The 21,565-nt window shown below is 44.4% G+C and overlaps 1 protein-coding gene across 1 annotated transcript; it reads left to right on the top strand.

Annotated features, from left to right (window-relative positions):
* The first annotated feature begins 9,885 nt into the window (after positions 1 to 9,885).
* Positions 9,886 to 19,775, top strand: CD2 (CD2 molecule). The gene is made up of 5 exons (XM_065741934.1): positions 9,886 to 9,965; positions 12,972 to 13,265; positions 15,080 to 15,322; positions 16,846 to 16,965; positions 19,107 to 19,775. Exons 1-5 carry the CDS (start codon positions 9,905 to 9,907, stop codon positions 19,313 to 19,315), a joined length of 927 nt encoding a protein of 308 aa, XP_065598006.1. The 5' UTR covers positions 9,886 to 9,904; the 3' UTR covers positions 19,316 to 19,775.
* Positions 19,776 to 21,565: the final 1,790 nt, after the last annotated feature.

Here is a 21,565-nt window from a genome sequence, read left to right as displayed (position 1 = left end):
GGCCAGCCCTAATCCCCCCAACAGGGCTTTAAGGTCCCTTCCAACCCAAGCCATTCTGTGATTCTATGATTTTAAAGCAGTTTTTCATGGGCTCTGCAAGAAGTCTGACCAAAGCTTCAGCGAAGTGTCTGCTATGCTAGGTGTTAATCTGAATTGCTGTTCCAGACCAAACCAGTACCTTCAACAACAAAGTAACTGCTCAGGGTGCCAGAGCTCCAAAAGCTCTGTTGCCAGCTCTCTTGCCTTCAGCAGGAGAATTCCTGGGGCTTGGATGCATTCATTTTGACTGAAATACTGATTATAATGCTGAGATCGTTCATCAGCGCAAGCATTAGTGCCTTTAGCGTAATGGTTTAGCTACTCCCCGCAAGCTGACTGAGCTGGCCATCTGCCTGTGCACTCAGGCTTCCTCAGTGCTGCGCTGTCTGCACAGATAGCCGCAACTTGCAGCCCCTCCGGCAACCCTTGCTGCAGTGTGCACCTCGGTGCCAGGCGGGGGAGCCGGCGGGAAGCTCCTGGATCCCTCTGCGTCTGCACATGGCATGCTCTGTGCTGGTGCTGCCCGGCGGTAGGCTGTGCTGTGCGTTGTTCCCTCGTTCTCCGACCGCTTCAGAGACTTCTGGATCTTGTGTGCCGTGCTGGCAGTCATTCAGCCCAGCTCTGCTTTGTAAGGATGCTGTAGGAATCAGATTTTCCATGCTAAGAGGGAGATGATGATTTCTCTTACGGTGCTGCACTATCTCCTTTCGGTACCAGTGTTCCCCAAAGGCCGTGAGCTGAGTGAGAGCTGGGTGACAAAGCGTGTGTCTCAGGCTGTCACCACGAGGACACGTGCTGCTGGTTTCCTTCGCTGCCCTGCTCGAGGGCTGCCCAGCAGCAGGTCAAGGTGGTGTGCTGCAGTGAGGTCCGGAGAAAAGTACATACACATCCTGTAACACTGTGTGTGCTTGTGCCCAGCTATGGTTCTTTTATGGTTGTTTTGTTTTGATTTTTCCCTGCAATGATTTTGTTTTTCATTCCTAATTAAAAAAAATGTGATTTTTAACTTGCTTTGTAAATGCTTAATAATTGTTTCTTTAGTATTTTCATGGAAAATACAGGCTGGTGTCCAAACTTCCATGTAGCCAAAATAGGAAAGATGACTGCAACTTCTGTTGACTAAAGCTGGCATGAGTGTTTGGGGGAAAGAGATTACAGGGCACTGACTTGGAAGTTGGACCAGGAGAGGCTATAGGATGGTGTTCTTGCAATCCAGAAGGCCAATGGTATTGTGAGCTGCATTGGAAGACGGGTGGTCAGCAGGGACAGGGAAGGAATTGTGCCTCTCTATTCTGCCCTCGCAAGGCCCCATCTGGAGTTCTCTGTCCAGGTCTGGGGCCCCCAGGACAAGAAGGATGCAGAGCTGTTGGAGTGGGTCCAGAGGAGGCCACAAGGGCTGGAGCAGCTCTCCTGTGAAGGCAGGCTGAGGGACCTGGGCTTGCTCAGCTTTGAGAAGGCTCCAAGGAGACCTCACTGTGGCCTTCCAGTACTTGGGGGGAGCTTATAAACAGGAAGGAGACCAACTTTTTACCTGGACAGTGATAGGACAAGGGAGAATGGCTGCTCACCATGTTGTTATCAAATACAAACAATAGTGAAAATGTATCTGGCTGTACAGGATGGCCAATGGGAGCTTATTTTAATTAAACCAATTAAAAATTGTTTATTTTTCTGGTTAGCATATAGCACGTAGCTGATATCTGATATATATAAAAGAAATAACAGGAGTACATTTATGAATTGTGTATTTTATAGTTAATGCTGGAAATCAGTTCAAAAAGCAAAATATCAAAGCTGAATTCTATGTATTTTTTTAAAAATCATTTTAACTGATCACAGCTACTCCAGCTTTTAGTGTTGTCTAACACTGTAGGAAATAGTTGTATTATACAAGAAGAATTAAGAGGCAATTTTCAGCAAATGTTTTAGAATTGCAAATACAGGATCTTGAAAAGAATTATCATCTGCTTCCACATCATATGCAAATGGAATAAAGAGTTCAGTATCTGTACTCCTTTGCATTGCTGCCTCAGCCTTCATCTTACACAAGTTTCAGTTTGAGGGCAAAATATGTTTTCAAAAAATGAAAGACTATAAAAGACTTTTTGGTATAAAAGTTGTGTAATAAGACATTCTTGAGGGAACAACAGAAAAAGAAAGCTGAAGAAAAAAGTGATCAAGTTTTGGTCTTGTATGGGAACTGTTGAATCATGGCCTGAACCACTGATTGATCACCCAAGGCAAGCTCTGAGCCAGCCATGGGAGCACTGGTGAAGGCAATTCACCTGTGTGACCAGAAGGGTGGAGTATGACTTCACCTCTCCTAAACCACATTTAAGGGCTGACCACCATCAGAGGAGGATCTCTTTCTGGAGATTGCTCTTTTGGAGTTTCCTGCTGTGAGCCTAGGACATGAGTGAGCATTTTCCTTTATTTTAGTTTTCTTTCCATCACAATAATCTTTCGAGCTATACAGTCTGTTAAAATATTCTAATTACAATACTGTTTGGCACTATTCATTCTGTTAACCACACAGGTCTGTTTGAAAAGAATTCCAGCAGTGACTTCAGACATAAGACTTGAAGCAATGAGCAATACCAGTTTGTGCTCTTGTGAAAACTTTTTGTTGCAGAGTGACGAGCCTCAGATTTATCCTCTTTCAGAGGAGAACCTGTACTAATGGGATGTGGGGCAGTAGGGATGGGGTTCAGCCTTGTGGGTAAGGGGGGAGCCAGCTGTCCAGCAGTCAGTCTGTATTCACATGTTGAGGGTTTGGGGTTCTTCAATTCAAATAATATAGTTTCTGATAAGGGGTTTTGCTTGCATACCTTTTGTTGGAAATATGAAGCTTTGTTATTTGATAAATACAAATGAGGATTTATAGCTTTCTCTAGAGAACCAGCTATTGATAGAGGGAATCTTCTTTGCTGGAGGCAAGATCAGTAGTATTCAATGATGCTGTCAATTAGACAGCTTTTTTTTTTTTTTAAATCATCCTCAAAAGGAGGAAAGTATCTGTCAGTGCTTATGCTGAATTATTGATGCTGCAGATCTTAAAGGAACTTCCACGATACTATAAATAACTGCTGCAGCTGTAGTTCCAACCCAGTGCATCTTACCTATATGGGCACAAAACATCTGTAGTTAACTTTCCATTGAACCTGCACTGTGAAGTTGTGGCTCTGCGAAGAGGCTTCTAAGGCTCAGCATGTTTTTACCGAATAGCTGAAAATTGGGTGTGCAAGGGACAAGACAAGAATACAGTCCTCAGAAGTTCAGTCTTTTGGATGAAAGCAAAAAGGGATGCCTGAAAAGAACAATGACACTATCCAGAACCACACTGCTGAGCACCTCTAGATGGGAGGTGCTCTTCCATGTTGCTCTGTAGGCAGGCAGTGGAGCACCTGTTTTGATTCCCTGTTGTTCTTTGGACTTTCTGGCTGACCCAAGCACATTATGTCATCGTCCTCTGCCTCCACATCCTCATGTGTGATGATGGGATGATCACATAGGCCTTCATAATTAAAAAAATATAAAAAAAATGGGGTGGGGAGAGGGAAACAAACACCAAAAAAAACTTTGCTGATAGAGGAACTCCTGACACCTGTGTGTGATGTTGCCAGAGGTAGGAGGCACATGAGGTGCTGTGCATCTGCTTAGGCTACAGTGCATGCCGTGCTCTGCATGCCTAGAACGTGAGGGAAGCTGTGTGCTGACCACCTAACAGCCTCAGCAATTCTCTCCTAACCATGCTAATATGTGAGGTGCTTGTTTCTTTTTGACTCACACAAGTGAAGGAGGGAGCTGGCCCCTACGTATTGCATTGATAGAAATGCTGTGAAAAGCCTCAGCTTGCCTCCGGTTCCCCAGCATTAAACCAAGAACTTCCTCTCCCTGCCTCACTAAGATCATAAAACCCAGAAATTCTCAGAAATGCAGTGACACAGCACCTTAGCCTTTACCCTTGCCTGATGACAACAGGAACCTTGGGCTATAAGCAGTAAGAAACACAGTCAGCTTGGTGCCTGTGCTTTCCATGTTGTGGTTAAGGCTGTACTGCCGCTCAAGTAATTTTGTGCTGTGTCTGCTTGGTGCTTGGAGCACAGTGGAACAAGGTGATCTGTCCTGCTGTTCCTGCACCATGAGGAGCTGCCCCCTGCCCCTGTACAAAAAGCAGCTGTGTAAGGGAGCTCACTCAGAGAGGCCCATCTTGACAGGTCATCAGATGTTTCTGAGAGGTTTCCATCTTAATTTCCTGGTGGCAAAGGCCAAGTCACCTTTGTGTGTAAGTATAGGACTGTACGAGGGCTTTTGCCTGCCATCGTCACTCCATCACTGAAGAAACAGTCACATTTGACAGCAATGCTGGGACCTGTGTTGCCACTTCAGAAGAACTGGGAAGGTAAACATCTTATGGCTGTATACATGCCTCCCAGTCACTTCACCAGTAGGTTGAATCTCTACAAGTCCCGCAATGTAAGTTGTGCTGATGACTTATGTTCAAAGTTCAGACCTTTCTTTGTGTGTGGACCTGTGTGAAGGCTGTTCAGGGCCCATCATAGAAATAAATGTCCTTGCTGTTGCATTATACTACCCGGTTGTTAGTTCTCGGTCTCCTGGCTCACGTCTCATCCTCCCAGCTACCTGTTCTGGACTGTCTCTCACTCTCTATGGAGTTGTAGTAGCAGAATAAAACAAAACATTGTACAGAGCATCAAGTGCCTGTTTTTGCATTTGTTAAGCTGATGGCTTCTGGAGAGTGTCAGATCTTGTCTGAAACATTACTTACTTAGATGTTCATAAGATGTCTCTCCTGAATATATTTCTAACAACAGCTTCTCTTCCATCCCCCTTGGCATACATTACCATGACTGTATCACAGCAAACCTGCTAGCAACTGTACCATCTTTGTCACATCAAACTCATACCGTGTCTGCAGAGAAGTGTCATCTCTGTACCTGTTGTGAAGCAGGATCAGCAGAGCCAGGCAATGGATGCATTCCTGCAGCTGGACAAATGAATGCTTAGCTGTACCTGGTTAGTCCATCATCCCTCTGGTGACTAAGGAATGTATTGTAGTTAAGACATGTCTTTGTGTATTTGTTACCACTAGGACAAGGAGGCTGTTCTATTCCTCTACCTGGCTTATTGTGTAGGACAATCTGACTGCATCGAGCCAGCAAACTCTTGCTATAAACTATAGTGTGTTTTGCATTAGCAGTGAGGTCAATGAAACTGCTGGAATAAGGCACTGAAAGTTAGACTCTGAATCTGTCTCCTTACAGATGAAGGAAAACAGTGTCAGAGAAAGAAGGCTGATGTTCACCTTCTGCAAGAATGATTGGATGCCTACCTGTGCAACCTGGTCTAAGGAGCTGATTTGGCAGGGGGATTGGTCTAGATGATCTCTAGAGGTCCCTTCCAACCCCTACAGTTGTGTGATTCTGTGTTGTTTTTTTTTTTGCCAAGGTCATTGTTGTGAAGTGCAGGATGTCACACTGCACTTTCTGAGGCACTTATGCCTCTTCAGGCCAGACTTAAATTGGGTCTGTTTTCTAAGGTTTAGATGTTGAAACATTTTTATAGGTAGAGAGAAAGAAAATGAATCTGAGAAAGGGAGGACCTGGGACTGATGATGTGGTGCTATGGAAATAGCAAGGGAGCCATTTTTTTCTTCATAAAATCAGCCAAAGACTATTCTGTGCAAATCTGTCTTGGAAAACTCGCATCTTTTTTTTTTTTTTCAGAGAAAGATAAAAAAACCATATTTTGTCAGGCAGCTGTTTCAGTACTGACAGGATATGATACTGTTTTTGGAATATTTCCATCGTACATAGACAGAGCAGTGCTCTCAGTTTGCATGTCACAGACTCAAAGCCTTGGGCTCCCAGCCACTGAGCCAGTGTCCCCACCAAACATTTGGTCAAAACTTTATTTTTATTTCAGTCAAGAGCACTCTGCTTACAAACTATGCACGAGTAAAAGCCTGTCTTTGTGAGAAATGCATGGCAGCAAATTTGCAGTCTTTTCCTCTGTCATGGTGAGGTTCTCAAATGATGGTGAGATCATGGTGTTTGACTTTACTTTGAGAGAAGCATAATGAATGCTTTTTACCCCAACTTCAGCTTTCTACCAGACAAGACAGTGTAAATTAGTGAATGGACAAAAATCTATACTGTCTTACTGCAGGTAGTCTTTTCTGAGAATAGCATGCTAAGTGTATTTGTATTTTTTTTTCTAGTAGATCAAGTACCATTGTGTTTTTTCTTTTTTTTTCATGCCTCAGGCATGAACGTCTATTAGCTTATCACTAGGTTGAAGCTTTAGAGGTGGGAACAGCCACACACTGCCTCTTGAGATGCTGCCTTCAGATGTGTGGGAGTCTCTCACCTTTCCATGGAAATGTAAGTATGATGCTTACATTCCCTGAGAGGAAACTGGTTAGCGTGCTGCAAAGAACAGAAGAGTAAAAAAAGAGAACAAGAAACAAAAGCACTTTGTGGCTTTTGCAGTGGAAACAATACTGCAAAGACTGATGCAATTGTAATGGGGCTGCATTTGGCCTTCACATTTATTATGTGTCAGAAGATGGAGATTTTTTTAGCAATATGATAGCCAAGAACCCATCACTATGAGCAGAATAATGGGCCTAGCTGAAGATGAGACCAGCACTATGAGGCATCTCCTTTTCTGGCCATGCCCCGCTTTTCTATCTGGCTCTTGTTTAGTCCAGCAGTGTTACCTCCTGTGTAATGAGCGGGAGAGAGGCTTTCAGTAGTAAGTGGAAGAGCTCACAGGAGATAACCAGGCCGTGGTTCTCTCCATGTCTGGTAGACCTAGCCTCAACCCACCCACCATGAATTGGGGTGGTGCGAGCAATCTCTGGTGCAGGAACTGTTCAGTGCTGGTTAGAAAAAGGGCTGCTCGGTGGGGTGAGATCAGGGATCCTGGCAGGCAGGTGGTGTGCTACTTTTCTGGCCTAGCTCTGCCGTGGTGGCCAGCATTTCACACAGCAGCTTCTGTCTGTAGTCCTGCAGAGCAGGAAGGCAGTGCAACTGAGTCCATCTTCAAGCCTTAAGAAAGGAGGATGTTTTGTTGTACATAATCTCTGAGCAAGTTGGTTTTGTGCACAAACACACCCAAAACTTCACAGATGCCTAGGGCCAGCATTACTTCTGTGATGTATAGCGACAGGGGGCAACGGCTATTGAGCCTCAGCTGCCTCTCTTCAGTTCCTTCTCACTGAACACAGTGAGCTTGATTTTGAGCAGACCCTTTTGGAGTGGGTTCTTGCTACTGCTGCTCTAATAGGGAGGAGTTTGGTGGCTACAACAGGGTATAGGGGCTGCCAAGCTGAGTTATTTGCCCTGTGATTTTACGAGAGTGCTGAGACTGGGCATGACAAAAACCCCATTCTCTGGAACTAGTGTCCTTCATCATGATATACATCAGTTTGTCTAGCAATAAAGAGTAGTACATTAGTTTAAGAATCAATATATTCGTTTAGCAAAAGGAATCCACAAGTGATAGTTCTAAACAACCTTCCATTTCTATTTTAGGGAGTGAATAGTCTTGTTTTCCTCTATGATTTGGCACTGAGGATGTAATAGAATACTTATATCATTTCCCACAATGATTTTGCATTCCAAAAAGCACAGGAGTCAGAATACTTTTATCCTTGTCCTCAGAAGGTGTAAGGACGTCTTCCTCAGATTCCACATATGTTGTTTTAAAAGTTGCTCTCTATGGCCTAATAAACAATGGCAATTTTCCAAACTGGGGAAATGAATGTTGGCCAAAGATCTCAGTGATGAAACGGATGGTAGAAAATAGGGAAGAAATAGGTGGACACTGGACCACTCCTGATACACTGAGCATGCCCACAGGGACATTAGCATATATTAGTGAGTCCTTGAAAAAGAATGAATATCTGTGCCAACGTACTGCATATGTATGTTGTAACTGCTGAAATGTGGAACCTGAACTCAGAGGGTGTTTGCTTGTCAAGTTGCCTGGTGCGTATCATGAGGAATAAAGGACTGCCGCTTTCTAACACCACAGTGGAGTTCGAGTTTTCTTCCCTGATTTCAGATGTCAATTATGAATACAGGATATCTTTTAAGCCTTGTACTGCTGCTGGAGCATTATGTCTCTTTTCTCTCTATTTCATTGATAGACATTTTTCTATTTATGCATCATTCATGTCAATGTCAGTTTCTAGCACAGGTCTCTGTGTTGTGTTCCACAACAGCCTTGTGCAGAGAGAAGGCAGTGCCATGGCCCTGTCTGTGCCCAAAGCAATGGGACAGCTCCTGTCTCATCATGTTTGCAGTAAGAACGTGTTGACACGGAGCAGGGGCCTGATGGAGGTGAGAGGTGGCTTTGGGAAAAATTGTAAGCCAAATACAAGACAGTATTGAGCAGAATATGGATAGTGGTTTCAGCATGTCAGGTCCTCCTCTTATCCTGCTCAATGAATGCAGCAAGGAAAGCAGGAGGGATGAGGATGTGCTTGCTGTATTTACCCAAGGTCCTGATGGTACTCTGGCTGGAAGCCCCTGAAACCAGTACTGCCAGCACAAACTGCTTGCCTCGGGCATCTTCCATGCCCTCAGTCTGGTTTCCTTCACAGAGAGTAGAAGTCGGGCACAAAACAGTCATCTTGCTGCTGTTGCTTCCTCTTGTTTCATATGTGTCTCCATTGTGTGTTCTTTGTAAGTAAGCAACAAAGAGAAGCAAGAACAGCTATGTTTTACCATAATGTGGGGATCAGTACTACTAACTGTGGCCTTTGTGCTTTTTCCATTGTGCATTTCCATTTTTTTCCCTCTGTGCAAACAGCAGTGTTTTTTACCAGCTGAAGTGTCATTAAAATGATGACAAAGCTGGAGAAAGGGAAGGGTCTTAGAAGATCTTTCTATAATTTCGAGGAAAAAGAATCTCATGAATTAATGAGAAAGGTTTGTCTAACATTGTGCATTTTTCCTGCCGTAGCTTTTCTTCTGTCTTCTTTCTTGGCTTACATCTACAATAAAAATCTGAAAGATTTCAGTGGCCACTATTGCAAAGGGATTGTGCTGAGATGATAACTCAAAATCCCCCCCCCCACCATCTGTTTCATGTTGGAAACTGAAATAAAGAATTTATTAGTTTCTCACATGGTTTTGGACTTAACTCCCACCCCTCCTCCCATTTTCTTTCCTCACAACATCATCCAGCTTTGGAGCTAGTTTCAGGATAGACCAAGGCAGTGATTTCATGTTTTCATTCTGTTCCAAGCCTACTCTTCTTTCATGGCTCACTTAGATGGATGACCATGACTGCAGGATACCCATGTGTGGCACTGGGCCAGCCCCTTGCAGATCAGACACTGATGTGAAACTGATCTAATACTTTCCAAGGGAAGTACATCTGCTTTCCACAAGTTGCCCAGCAGCCATGAGTTTCGGTTCCTTCCTTGGGGAACTGGACTTACTGTCCCTCCCCGTGCTGAGAGGGCCACGGAGGGCACATCTCTCATAGGGAAGGTGGTGTGGATATTGGAACTGAACTCTTCAGGTGGATGTTGGAGAGGACGAGGGCCCTGTCTGGTCCTCAAGCTGTGTGGGCAAACTTCAGGGGGCATTTGTCATGCTGTCCCCATCACAGCACGCTGCCCCATCCTGACAGAGCGCGGCCTTCAGGAGGTGCTGCCGCTGCTTTGGGTGTCTGGTGAGAAACAAGAAGTGCTCGAATGCAGGCAGGAGGTAGGGAGGAGGGTACAGGCTGCGCAGGCACAGCCGTGGCTGCTGCTCTCAGCAGAAGAGCCTTTCACCTCCTGGGAGCTGCCCTTGACAAGGTGGCACTGGGGCTTTGCATCCTGAAAATGAACTTCAGGAAGATTTTCCTAGTCAAGTGCTTGCTGCTTTTGTTTCCCAGTGCAAAAAGTAAGTCTTCATTGAGATATTTTCTTCTTTTTTTTCTTTTTTTTTTTTTTGTGCTACTGTTGTTAAAATTGCCGTGAACAATTTACAACTTGGTGGGATGTTACTGAAACTAGTTCCACTTTCCCAATGGGTGAAGTGCCTAGAGGATCTCTGGGTTGAGGATATTATTACTTGATTTCATTTTCATCCAGGAGAGGAGGGCAAGACCTGATTTTCCCATTTCTACTATAACAATAGCCATGAACAGCTCTGGTTTTAAGTTAATGAGCTTTAATTTGACGTGTGTGTAACAAGAAATGTCAGCATGTAGTTTTCTCTCTGCCCTCGAGGTAGCTTGTACTACATTAGTGATCTACTTCATGGTGCATTGTGTGGAGCCATTATCACATGTAATTACCTTTTCTTATCAGTGATGAGCAAATCTTCTGAAAGTGCAAATTATATTCTTCCCTAAATATTAACAGAAAGAGTGTTATATCTTAGTGTTGTCAGTGGAGCTTGAGGAGCCTAGGATGTGAAAACAGTAAGTAAATGCATCCTTACATTTTGTACGCTACTGCTCTCGTTTTTAAAGTATTAATCTAAAAACTTAATTAAGCTGTCTCTTTCTCTCTGATCTATGAGTTAACAACACAGCCATGCACAGATATTTTTTTCCTGTTCATTCCACTATAGATTTTTTTTTTTTGTGATAGAGCAGACACAGGTACCATAACTCAGCCATTTGAATATGACCCGTAGTGCTATCTCTGTGGAAGATAGCTTGCTGCCCAGACTGGCAGTGTGGCTTCAGAATGTTTCATCTGATGCATCAAATACCCCATCAGAAATGTGATACCAAACTAAGAACCTCACCTTAGACTGGGAAGGAACTACTTCAGTATTTATTTTCTTGTTGCTGAAGCAAAATACTTTAACTCTTTGGTTATCTCTAATATTGTTAGTTTGCTGAAACAGCAACTGGATTTCAGTTGTCCCTCTGCAATGTGGTTCATCTTTGTGGAATAGTGTATTATATACTGCTGTGAAGGACTGTAAAAAGTGTATAAACACAGTTTTTATGTCTGTGGGAAAAAGTGCTTGAAATCTAAAAAATTAGAGCAGAATCAGCTCTTTCTGGTAACTGGGAGGAAATCCCCCACCTGCCTGTCAGCTTTATCCTATAGATTAAAGAGGAATGAATACAGATCATGAACAATTAAATAAATTGCAGATCAGAATGAAAGTTAGCAATGAACATATGCCACCTCACACTTGCAAATTCTTTTTAAAATCTTCTCCTACAACTTTTCCACCAGCAACTGGGGTGCAGGCATTGCCACCCTGAGGTGATGTCTCCATACACGCTGAAGGACAGTGTAGATGTGGCATTGAGGGACACGGGTTAGTGGGCATGGTGGGGATGGGTGATCTTACTGTTCTTTTCCAGCCTTAATGACCATATGATTCTATGTCAAAATGTGCCCCCAGAAGCATGGTTCCCTGGAGCCATGCCTTTCAGGGACTGCAAAGCAGCCTGGAGCACGAAGGGCATGTGACCAAGGCACAGAGGGAAGAGTGTGAGACCTCATGATGTGGTGATGTGTTTAACTTCCCACAGCCATTTCTGACTATCACCTTCATGCTGAGTGTCCAGTCCTAGCAGCAGTGCTGTGCAGTGCCCTCCTCTCACCTATTTCACGGGGGGGGAGGGAAATCTACAATCAAAGGGCACCTGTCAAGAGAAAAGACTTGTTTTTGCCTTTGCTTATCTCCCAGCATCGCCACTGCTTGATAAGTTTGCAGGCTGTGGTTAGCTGTTTGCTTCTTCCCCTTGCTTTCGCATACTGTGATGCTGTGCTAGAAACATGGGGTGGATGTACTGCAGAGAGGCACTGTGACTTACAGACCTGTGTCTTTCTACAGTTTGGTGTCATGCACTCATTGCTTGACACAGGCACCTCTTTTAGGCCACTGTTTATATCATTATTGCCATCACTGTTGTTGCTGAAGTGATTCCATGATCCAGGGCCTCCACAAGCTGCTGGACAAAGACACAGGACATTGACATTTTCATTTCAAATTAAAATGCGCTTTATTTTTTTGCTGCAAAGACAGCAATGACTGTTCTGCACATCAGCCTATGCCTAGAGCTAAGCCCGCCCAACTGACCTTCTTTGCAGGAAGGTGGAAGTGCTAAGTCACTTCTTGAAGCAGTGATGGAGCACCTGGTGGGAAGGCAGGGCCTACCTAGGGGAGCTCAGGTGCAAGCAACTGTACCTGAGTGACAAAAAGGGGTGGAGCCAGGATTCACCCCTTCCCAGACCTCACTGAAGAGTTGGCAGGGGGAGGTGAGGGTATCCTATTTGAAGACCTCTGCCTACCTGAGGACTTTATAGGAATTTCTGAAGCTTATCACAGCTTCTTTCTTGTATTTCTGTGCTTGCTGCTGCTCTACTTGAGTGGATCCTCACTTGTTGCAGCTTGAGATCTTGCTGCTCTGCTCTTGTTGTGCTTTCTATTATGTTAATGTCCACAGGCAGCCACAAATCTTAATGTTCAAAATTACTATGAATAAATCAACCAGACAGTAAAGCCTGCTTTTGAAAATGTGACTTTCTGCTTCCTCAGAATTAATTTGTGTGCTCTTGTAGCTAAAAAACAATGAAGGGGAGCTTCAGAGCAGTGGAAGGAAACATGAAGAGAAGTTTAAGGAAGTGAGTGGATGGAAAATGAAAACCCTTTTGACAATGGCTAGATATTAGAAATATAAGGATAGTGAGATACTGGGACAGGTTGTCTAGCAAGGTTGTGGATGTCCCTTCCTAAGAAGAATTTTAGATCAGGCTGGATGGGGCTTTGAGTAATCTGGTCTAGAAGGAAGTGTTGCTGCCTTTGGGGGGGGGGGGGGGTGTGATTGGAACTAGATGATCTTAAAGGTCTGAATGGTGTTCTATGCTTCTATGGCTGTGGTTGGTCAGTAAGGACTGTATGGGTTGAACTGACGGATTGTGCTTCCGTTTATAGGTGCCAGTACCATGAATATTTACAAGGCAGTGAATGAGACTACTCTCCTCACTTTCACCGCTGAAAACATGCATGAGACAATATGGAGCAGAGGTAACGAGAGGCTGCTTCAGATAAAAGATAAAAAAATTAACTATTATGTGGAGAAGGTGCGGTGTAGGTGCAAGGTGCTCCTCAATGGGACCCTCCGAATAGAGCGGCTGGTGAAAGAAGACAGTGGGATATACAAGGTGGCTGCTTATGACAAGAATGGAAAGCTGAAGGCAGATGAAACAATAGTGCTCATCGTTTTGGGTGAGTTTTTGCTCTCTCCATATTGATTCAAGAGTGTCTCACTTGTGTGGAAGCCATCGTTACAAACTGCCTGCAGATTAAGGAAGTCATTGGGGCCTTATTTGTACTTTAAGTCAGTGAGCTGTCATTGGGGGTACCTGGGTTTAATTCCAGGTTAAGGTGATAGATTGCTAGTTAACTGTGCTGCATCACTTCCCCCTACTCTGCAGCAGAGATTTTGCCCTACTGCTGGTCCACAGCTGTGGAAGTAAAACCCTTCAGGAACTATTGGGTGCTAGCATTGATTGTCATCCAGTTTACAAGATGTTACTGGAATTGGAAAGGTAGCTGTTCTGAAGAGAAAGAAATCATTGAGGTGGTGACATTACACACCAACGTGACCTGGGCTCTTGTGTTTCACACTAGGGCTTTCCTCCAAAAGATGTCCTACAGTTTGCTGCAGGGGAGTGAGTTAATGAGGGAATGGAGGTGCCTTTTCTTGTTATAGTGTGTATCTAGACTTCATTTGCTACAGACAGCTCTTAATGGCTTCAATACCTATGCTATCCATAGCTTATGCTGCCTACAGCTGAAGATGGCCTCAGTTTGTGGTTGTTTACCTCAATTAGAAGGTAGAAATTCAGTTGTTGTTTTTTTTTCTCCTCTGGTACCTCTATCAGTTTTCTCTGGTTGAGGAAAGTCCTGTGAGCATCCTCTGTTTCAATCGCAGTCACCAGTGACAGAGAATCTGGCACCAGAATGCAACCAGTTGCCTGTGGGACACAGAGAAGTAGAAATTGGCTCTCTCTGTCACAGCCTTCTTGGAGCTGAGTGCTCTGTTTTGTTCTGTTTTCTGTTGTGATGGATTTTCGTGCTGAGGTTGTCATGCAAGCTGAGTGCCTTTGGCAATGCATAAAGCATTGTAAGTAGCTTTTTGTTCTGTATTGGAGGAAATCTCTCCTGATGGGTACAGACAGATCAGAGCTAACTGCATTTGTACTGGGGCAGGAGTTGGAGGGCTGTCTCTGTCTCCAACCTCACTTATTCCCATTCTCTTCACAAAAACACTACTTCTTCCCATGGCCATGAGCCAGGCAGAGCCTGGAAATTGTCCAGCCATGTCATGTGGCTTTGGTGTGCTGAAGTGCTCTTAGATGGCCTCCAGATCTGTTGGAGTTCCACACTGGGAGCTCCTCCCCTTCTCCCTATATTACTCAAGGAAGTTATAAAAGAAAAAAACAAAAACAAACAAAAACCACCACCAACAACAAAAACCTCACTCAGAAAGAGCAGTGAGGCACTGTCGCAGGCTGCCTGTGGAGGTGATGGAGTCACTGTCCCTGGTGGTGTTTAATAACTGTGGATGTGGCACAGAGGGACATGGTCAGTGGGCATGGTAGGAATACTTCAGTGGTTGGACTGGGTGATCTTGGTAGTCTTTTCTAACCTTAACGATTTGACGATTCTGTCCATTCAGGTTGCACTTAGTGTGGTTAACTATCTGGAAGTCAAATGCCGTTGTGATGTTAACCTATAGTATCTCTTGATGGCACAAACAATCTCACTTTGAGGAAGAAACACCTTCTAGGTAATTGAGGAAGGAATGGAAAGAGACAAAAAGATCAAAAATGTGTTAGGATGGAAATGTAGGCTAATGGATGGCGTTTTCTTTATAACTGCTGTGTTACTTCTGCAATAGAGATCTGATTTGTTCATTCTTCTCTGGTCTCATTAGCTGGTACTACTCCCTCATTGCTAATTTCCTGCTCTGCTTCACAGTGGAGACTTTCAAAAGGAGAAACAACATCAGACCTTCTCTCCCATATCTTTTTCAGAGCCTGTCCCTCAGCCAATCCTCAATGCTGAATGCATTAATAAAACCCTATATGTGAAATGTGCGGTGAAGACGACAACCAAGGACCAAGTGTTTACAATAGAACTGACTCAAGATAAAATCAATAAATCCCAAACGAACGTAACAGAGGTGGAATTTACTACTCGAGATAGTGGGAGGTACAGATGTATTGTTAAGAACCAAGTCAGTAAAAAAACAACTGAGAAGGAAATCAAGTGTCCAGGTAAAAAGTCCACTTCTAGCAGAATTGGCTAGGGCTCAGCTATAGTACATAGTGTCTATCTGCAGGATTGATCTGGAAGCCAGAAGCAGCCATGTTCCCTGTACATAGTACTGCGAGCCTGCTGCTAATGCTGGGTTTTGACCACATACAGTGGTTTGTGAGGGGCAGGAAACATCTTTCCCTCATTTTTATACTACTTTTATTCCTTTGAAACAAGTGACCGTTCCCAAGGGATTATAGCCCAAGAGACAATTTCAGTAAGACAATGTGAAAATACCCAAGAGAGTAAGCTATCACAACAGGAATTAAAAGCTTACTCTTGGAAAATGTGCTTTGGGATCTTCTCTTATGTATATGAACCCATGGCATTGCTTTCACGGTGTTTGCTCTTGATTTACCCCCCTAATGGTGGGAAAGTTACTTGCATGTTGTCTTTTTCCTCTACATGCTCCTACCTATGAAGGTGGTGGCTGTCTGCTACCAATGGATATTCATGAGTGCTCTCATAAGGGGAAAAATAAGCTGCTTGGATTCCCAAAGCTGTCTGGAAATCAAGAAAGAGATTATGGGGAAGTTAGCTATGCCTTGGGACTACGTGACTCAGATGAGCGTCGCTCAGGTGTTCCATGGGTTTTCTTACTCATTTGAAGTTTTATCTATCACCTTGAGTATTGATCTTCAGTGGACAAGATGGCTTAAGATGGGGTTGAGCTTGTCTAATTTCTCATATGGACATGAGTCTGTCAGAGCTCCATATAGTTAGCTGGGAGAAGCAGGTATTAGAAAGGCAAAATACACCTCAGTGCAACACTTTCAGATGAAACAGGTGAGAAGAGCTGAGTTACTGAGGGTACTTGTTTACATTTACTCTTTGGGAGCAGCCCAGGCTGATGCTGGTCTTCATACATTAATTGTACATCCTGACTTCAATCTTGCAACTCTTGCCCTTCATGTGCATGCTGAGGTGATGCCAGCACAGTCTCCTCTGGAGTTTTGTCATTCAGGAGGCAAAGGAAGGTGCACTTCTGTGGGATTGAGCTCCACAGCTCCAGTGCTCAGACATGAGCACCCAAACAGGAGGTGATGAAGGGAAGTAAATCTGGCAAAACTTAGCTGGCCTAATACAGAGTGCTCACATAAATCTTTGCTCACCAAACAAATCAAACTCTTGTTTGAAGTACTTCGAAAAAGTTTATTTCTGTTAGGTGCTGAACACTGCCTGGATACTTGTTATCCTTAAAAGGGCCTATTGCAGGAGCAGGCTGTTTGTGCTAATTTAAGAGGAGCTAGCGTGCATGAGTGCGCTGGTTCCAATTTTCTGCTAAGAAAGTTTCTGCAGTATTCTTCCACACCATTTCACACCATAGTAGGACTGATAACTTTTTTTTCTGTGTAAGGAGCAAGGACAGGGTGGGTTCTCTCACCAGCACTGCTTTCGTATTCAACAGCAGAAAAATAGAAATTTCTAGGTGTTACACAAGTTATTTCTTTTCCTCTAACATTCTCTTTGTTTTCTTAACTAGGCCAGCTGAACATCTATCTCATCTTATGCATAGCAGGAGGTGCAGTATTCTTTGTTGTCGTGGTGATTTTGCTTATTTATTGCGTCAGGAAGAAAAAAGCCAATAGGCTTGAAGATGATGGTAAGTGTTCAAAGGCTTTAAGTTGCTCTCTAGCCACCTAAAATCTTAGAGGTCCTTCCTGACAGCATCCCTGTGCACTGGAGCAAAATCTCCTGTCATGGTGCAAACAAGGACCTATCTTTGGCATGTAATGAATCTCAGCACATCAGCTGCTATTGTCAGTCTTGGTTTCTGACATGTGCTTTGGGCTAAAGGCTTTTTGTTCTCAAGTCCTTCTGTTTATTTATGCAGGAAGAACTGCTGTTCTAATCCTTAGCCAAGGCCACCTGTTACGAACATCCATGGGGTTAAACATACAATTAGATATTCTGTCAGTGGACTTTTTGTTTTTAGTAAATTTATTTAGTATAAAATCAGGATCTCTGACATTGTTAGTCACTTTTGGAAACACTGTACGTAAGAGGAAGGACAAGAACTCAGCTTTTTCAGAGGGTTTCCTCAGGCATCTCCTGGTGCTTTTTCTCTCTCCAAAACAATGTTGTCGGAGGCATATCAACACTGGAGGTCCAGACTGGGGCACTTTAAAGAGTCCATGGGCAGAGTTCTATCTGTTGTCTAAAATTCAAGCCTCTAAGAAAATATGCTGCTGGAGTCACCTCTCAGCACAGGTTCCCTCTTGACTGAGGTGTTGCATGGGATTGCAGCTTGCTTTCTGCCCCTACTTTGGATGGTCAGAGAATGCTGAGCTGACACTCAGGAAGAATTAGCAGGCCCACCAAGAAGAGGAAGCTGAAGTATGAGGGAGATCACCCTGCAGCCAGGGCAACGTGTTTCTACTGGAGGTGTGTTTCCAGTCCTGCACTTGCTTACTTTGTCAGACTTACTGTATGGTCTTCAGTAACAGCTGGGCTCTGAGTGCTTAAACTACAAAATGGGAGAAAAAACTCCTTTGTACAGCACAGCAGTATTTGTCAAGGTAAAGAGGGTAATGTTTGAGAGAAATTCAAACTGATACCTCAAAGGTGCCTGTGGTCAGGCTGACAACAAGGGTTAGCATGATATTTCTCATGTCTGATGGTAGTACTTGAGTGTGGGTAACTCATCGTGGTTCCCTCACTTCCCCTGAAGTTAACACCACAAAGAAGAGGCAAGTGTTCTCCCTCTCCTCTAGGAGAGCTTGCAACAGTGCAACTGTGGGGACACTGTCTTAGACTTGGCACATCTCATGAGCAAAATGCCAGTGTGAGCAAAGCCACTAGAGTTTTGTCTTACACCATGGCTGTTCTTGATGTTCTGTGAATGGGATAAACTACTCCCTTGACAGTGCAGTGACAGGTCTCCTCAGTTTTTGGGTCTGCATTCAAGAAAACAGAGATCTGGGATAATAAGAACTAAAATAAAGTGACTGCCCTCTTTGAAACAACTTAGTGTGTAAGGTTATTTCAGTACCCCAAGAGGTAAATTCCTCTATCCCTAAGCTGATTGACATTTTACAAATAATGAGTTAATGATCAAAAGTAAGATGACATGAATTTAATTCTTCTACCTACTGGGAAAGTCATGCTGGAAATTTCCAGATCCATGGAAATTATTGTAGCAGAGCAGGGCTTTTGAGATGCCTCCTGTGAATGCCTCTCACTTTCTATGAAATAGGCCACTGAAGAGAAATCACAGAACATCTGGGGTTGGAGGGGATTGTAAAGCCCACTCAGTCCCCCACCCCTGCTATAGGTGGGGCTGCTCCCCACCAGCTCAGGCTCCCTAGGGCCCATCCAACCTGGCCTTGAGTGCTTCTAGAGATTGGGCATCCACACCTTCTCTGGGCAGCCTGTGCTAGGGCCTCACTGCCCTTTGAGGAGAGTGTCCAAAAAGTATGCCCAAAATAGGGGAGAGATGTTCAGGTTGAGTGTGACTGTCAGTGGCCAGAGAAGGCAGTAGTGCCTTCAGGTGCACTGACCTCAGCTTTGGCATTGCTGCAAAACGCAAGTGCTGCCTGGGGGTGTGGGTGACAGTATCTTTGGCTGTTTCCTGGAGTAGCAGGACAGCCTGAAAGTGACAGTGGGCTTGCAGGTAAGACCAGTATTTGTTTTTTCATTCCATGGTCCAAACACTTTTCCCTTATTGTTTGACTTCAATAAGAGCATTTCTTTCTGCTTAGATGTAAGTAGGTGACTGACTGCTGAGACCTCCTGTTGTTGCAGATGAGGAAGAGATGAAGCAGATCCACCAGGTGGACAAAGAGATGGTGATGCGGAAGCTCCCTCAACCACCATCCAGCACTACCCCCCAGCGGACCTGTGTGCAGCAGAGGCCTCTGCCACAACCACATTCACAGCGGCAAGCAGTGCCCCCACAGCCCAGGCCACGCACCAAGCTGCAGGCCCTGGGCCAGCTGAGAGAGAGGCACTGAGCACCTGACTTGAGGGATGGAAGGCTCTTTAGTCTGGAAGAAGAAAGTTTACAACAGTCAGGAACTCCCCCCACCCAGACTTGTGTAGCACTCAGCTATGAAGTTGCAAAAAAAAGTAGAGAGAGCATCAAGTGGCTGGAGATGAAAAGATGCAGAGGAGGAGACTGAAGATGATGAGACCTCATTGCTGGGGCCATTTTTCTTCAAGTGACTATGCTAAGGTGTGGAGCACTGACACTTGTGTCTTTCTGTGGTTCACTTGTTTTTACTGCACCTTTTTTATTATTTTTCTTTCTGGATGGGTTATGTCAGGAAGTGAGAGCCCTACTGAGACAACATGGGCTTGCAGATCTTTCCTGGTTTTGTCACATAGATTTCCATTCTCTTAGGACATCCCAGATGCATGATCTCCTAAACAGAACAATAATTTGTATATTATTAAATGCTCGTGTGATGCTGAAAGAATTGGTGCTACCCAACACAGAAGAATAAACTGAAAGGAGGTACGAAGGACTTTTGAGGCATGCGCATGTGGAAAGCGCAAGGGGGAAAGAGTATATCCTTCACTATCTCTACAATTTCAGCTCAGTTCCTGTGATTCTTCACTGGCAGACAAAATGAAACTTTCTCTTTATAGATCTGTTTGACTATTCAGATTATATATATATATTTTTTAATCACAGAGCAGATCTAGTATACATTGGCTCCTAGAAGTAATATTTCAAACTGCCAAGCAGCCTTCTTAACAACGGTGTTGTCTGAATTGACTTCCATCACCAGGCCACCTGTCTGCTGATGAGTGATCAAGCCCCCTGATTTTGCTGGTAAGCACCTCATGACTGTTGCTGAGTAGCAGGTGATTACAGAGAACTGCTGAGAGGCTTCACTCTCCCAAAGGCAGAGGTGCATGCATGGACTGCAATAACTAATCCTGCATCACTCTCTGTGTTCTGGACAAATACTCGTTGCTCCTCCAGCCCTTGGGAGTGTTCACAACTGCCTCCATCAGGCAGCTGATGAGCTGAGAGAGGATGTGCCATCTTGGAGCAATATCTGATTGGATAAACTGGTCCATCTTGTGTAAAAGTCAGCGGAGGTGAAGAAAAGAAGAGCTCCCAGAATCACACAGCACAATATGTTCAGACAACATTTTGATGCAATAGGCAGAAGAATGTGCAGTACACCTCTGAGCTGATTCTCCTGTATGTGCCATGGGAGTTAAATGGGCTTTGTTTCTCCTCAGAAATGTGCCTGTATTTATCTTCTGGTATAAGGGTAGAGAAGTAACTTGTCAGGGAGAGGGAGTAGTCTCTGCCTCCTCCAGAGCACAGTCATTTTGATTAAGCTCTTGAGGGGGAGACAGTGATGGGAGGATCACTTGCTCTTGCCTTAGCTTTAATGCAGCTTATTTTAGGGATTTTACTGTTCAAGATTGCATGTGGTAAACATTTCATGGTTTAGTTTGTAATATAAGCTATGTCCCTGCAATGAATGAATAAAGAAAAGAGTGGGTCGCAAGGGTTTCAGTTCATACTTGTGCCGGGATCCCATTGAGATCTTACTTCAGTACAGAGAAGATAGGAAAAACACTCTGGTCCATGAGCCACAGGAACTTGGATGTGGGAGGTGTCATAGATCCTTGGGAGGTATTGGCTGTTATGTGATGGCTCCTCTTGTGACAGACATCATTGCCACAGTGTTCTTGATGCCATGGGCATAACAGAGCTGTAGCAGTGCTTTCAAGGAGCTCATTCCTCATGGGGCTTGTTCAGCTTCTGTCATGTTGCCTAGGCCAAGGGACCTAGCCCCTCTGGTTACATGGTAGGTGTCTGTAACTGTGTCTTGTGTCTTTTTTTCAGCCCATGGGCCTGGTGGTGCACAACCTGGGGCACAGCCAAGTTGTACTGGCAGCTCCCTGGTAGGCAGCCCTGCAAAGCATTGCCAGCTGCCTTTGCAGCATGGTGGCTGTGCTGTAGCTGTGTTCCTGCTCTGCAGTTGACCTCTCCTTGAAGTGCCCTGCCAGCTCAAGTCCCCTGTCTGATTCCTCTTTCTGGTTTCTGGATTACTAGGCAGAGAAATTCTCTGTGTTGATATGCCTCTGTGCTGTGATCCTGGCTGCAGAAGATGTGGGTGCTGCAGGGTTTGGTTTCGAATCCTCATTTGCTTCCTCAGTCAGGAGTGCCATGGCACTGCACTCAGACTCTGGGTGGGCAGCACTCCCTGTCTGTCCCCTTCATTTTCCTTCGTTCT

Source organism: Cyrtonyx montezumae, unplaced genomic scaffold (genome assembly GCF_038088225.1).
Source record: "Cyrtonyx montezumae isolate F1298 unplaced genomic scaffold, pur_monq_1.0 scaffold_3, whole genome shotgun sequence".
Classification (NCBI taxonomy): Eukaryota; Metazoa; Chordata; class Aves; order Galliformes; family Odontophoridae; genus Cyrtonyx; species Cyrtonyx montezumae.
This window is presented reverse-complemented; position numbering and strand designations above follow the sequence as displayed.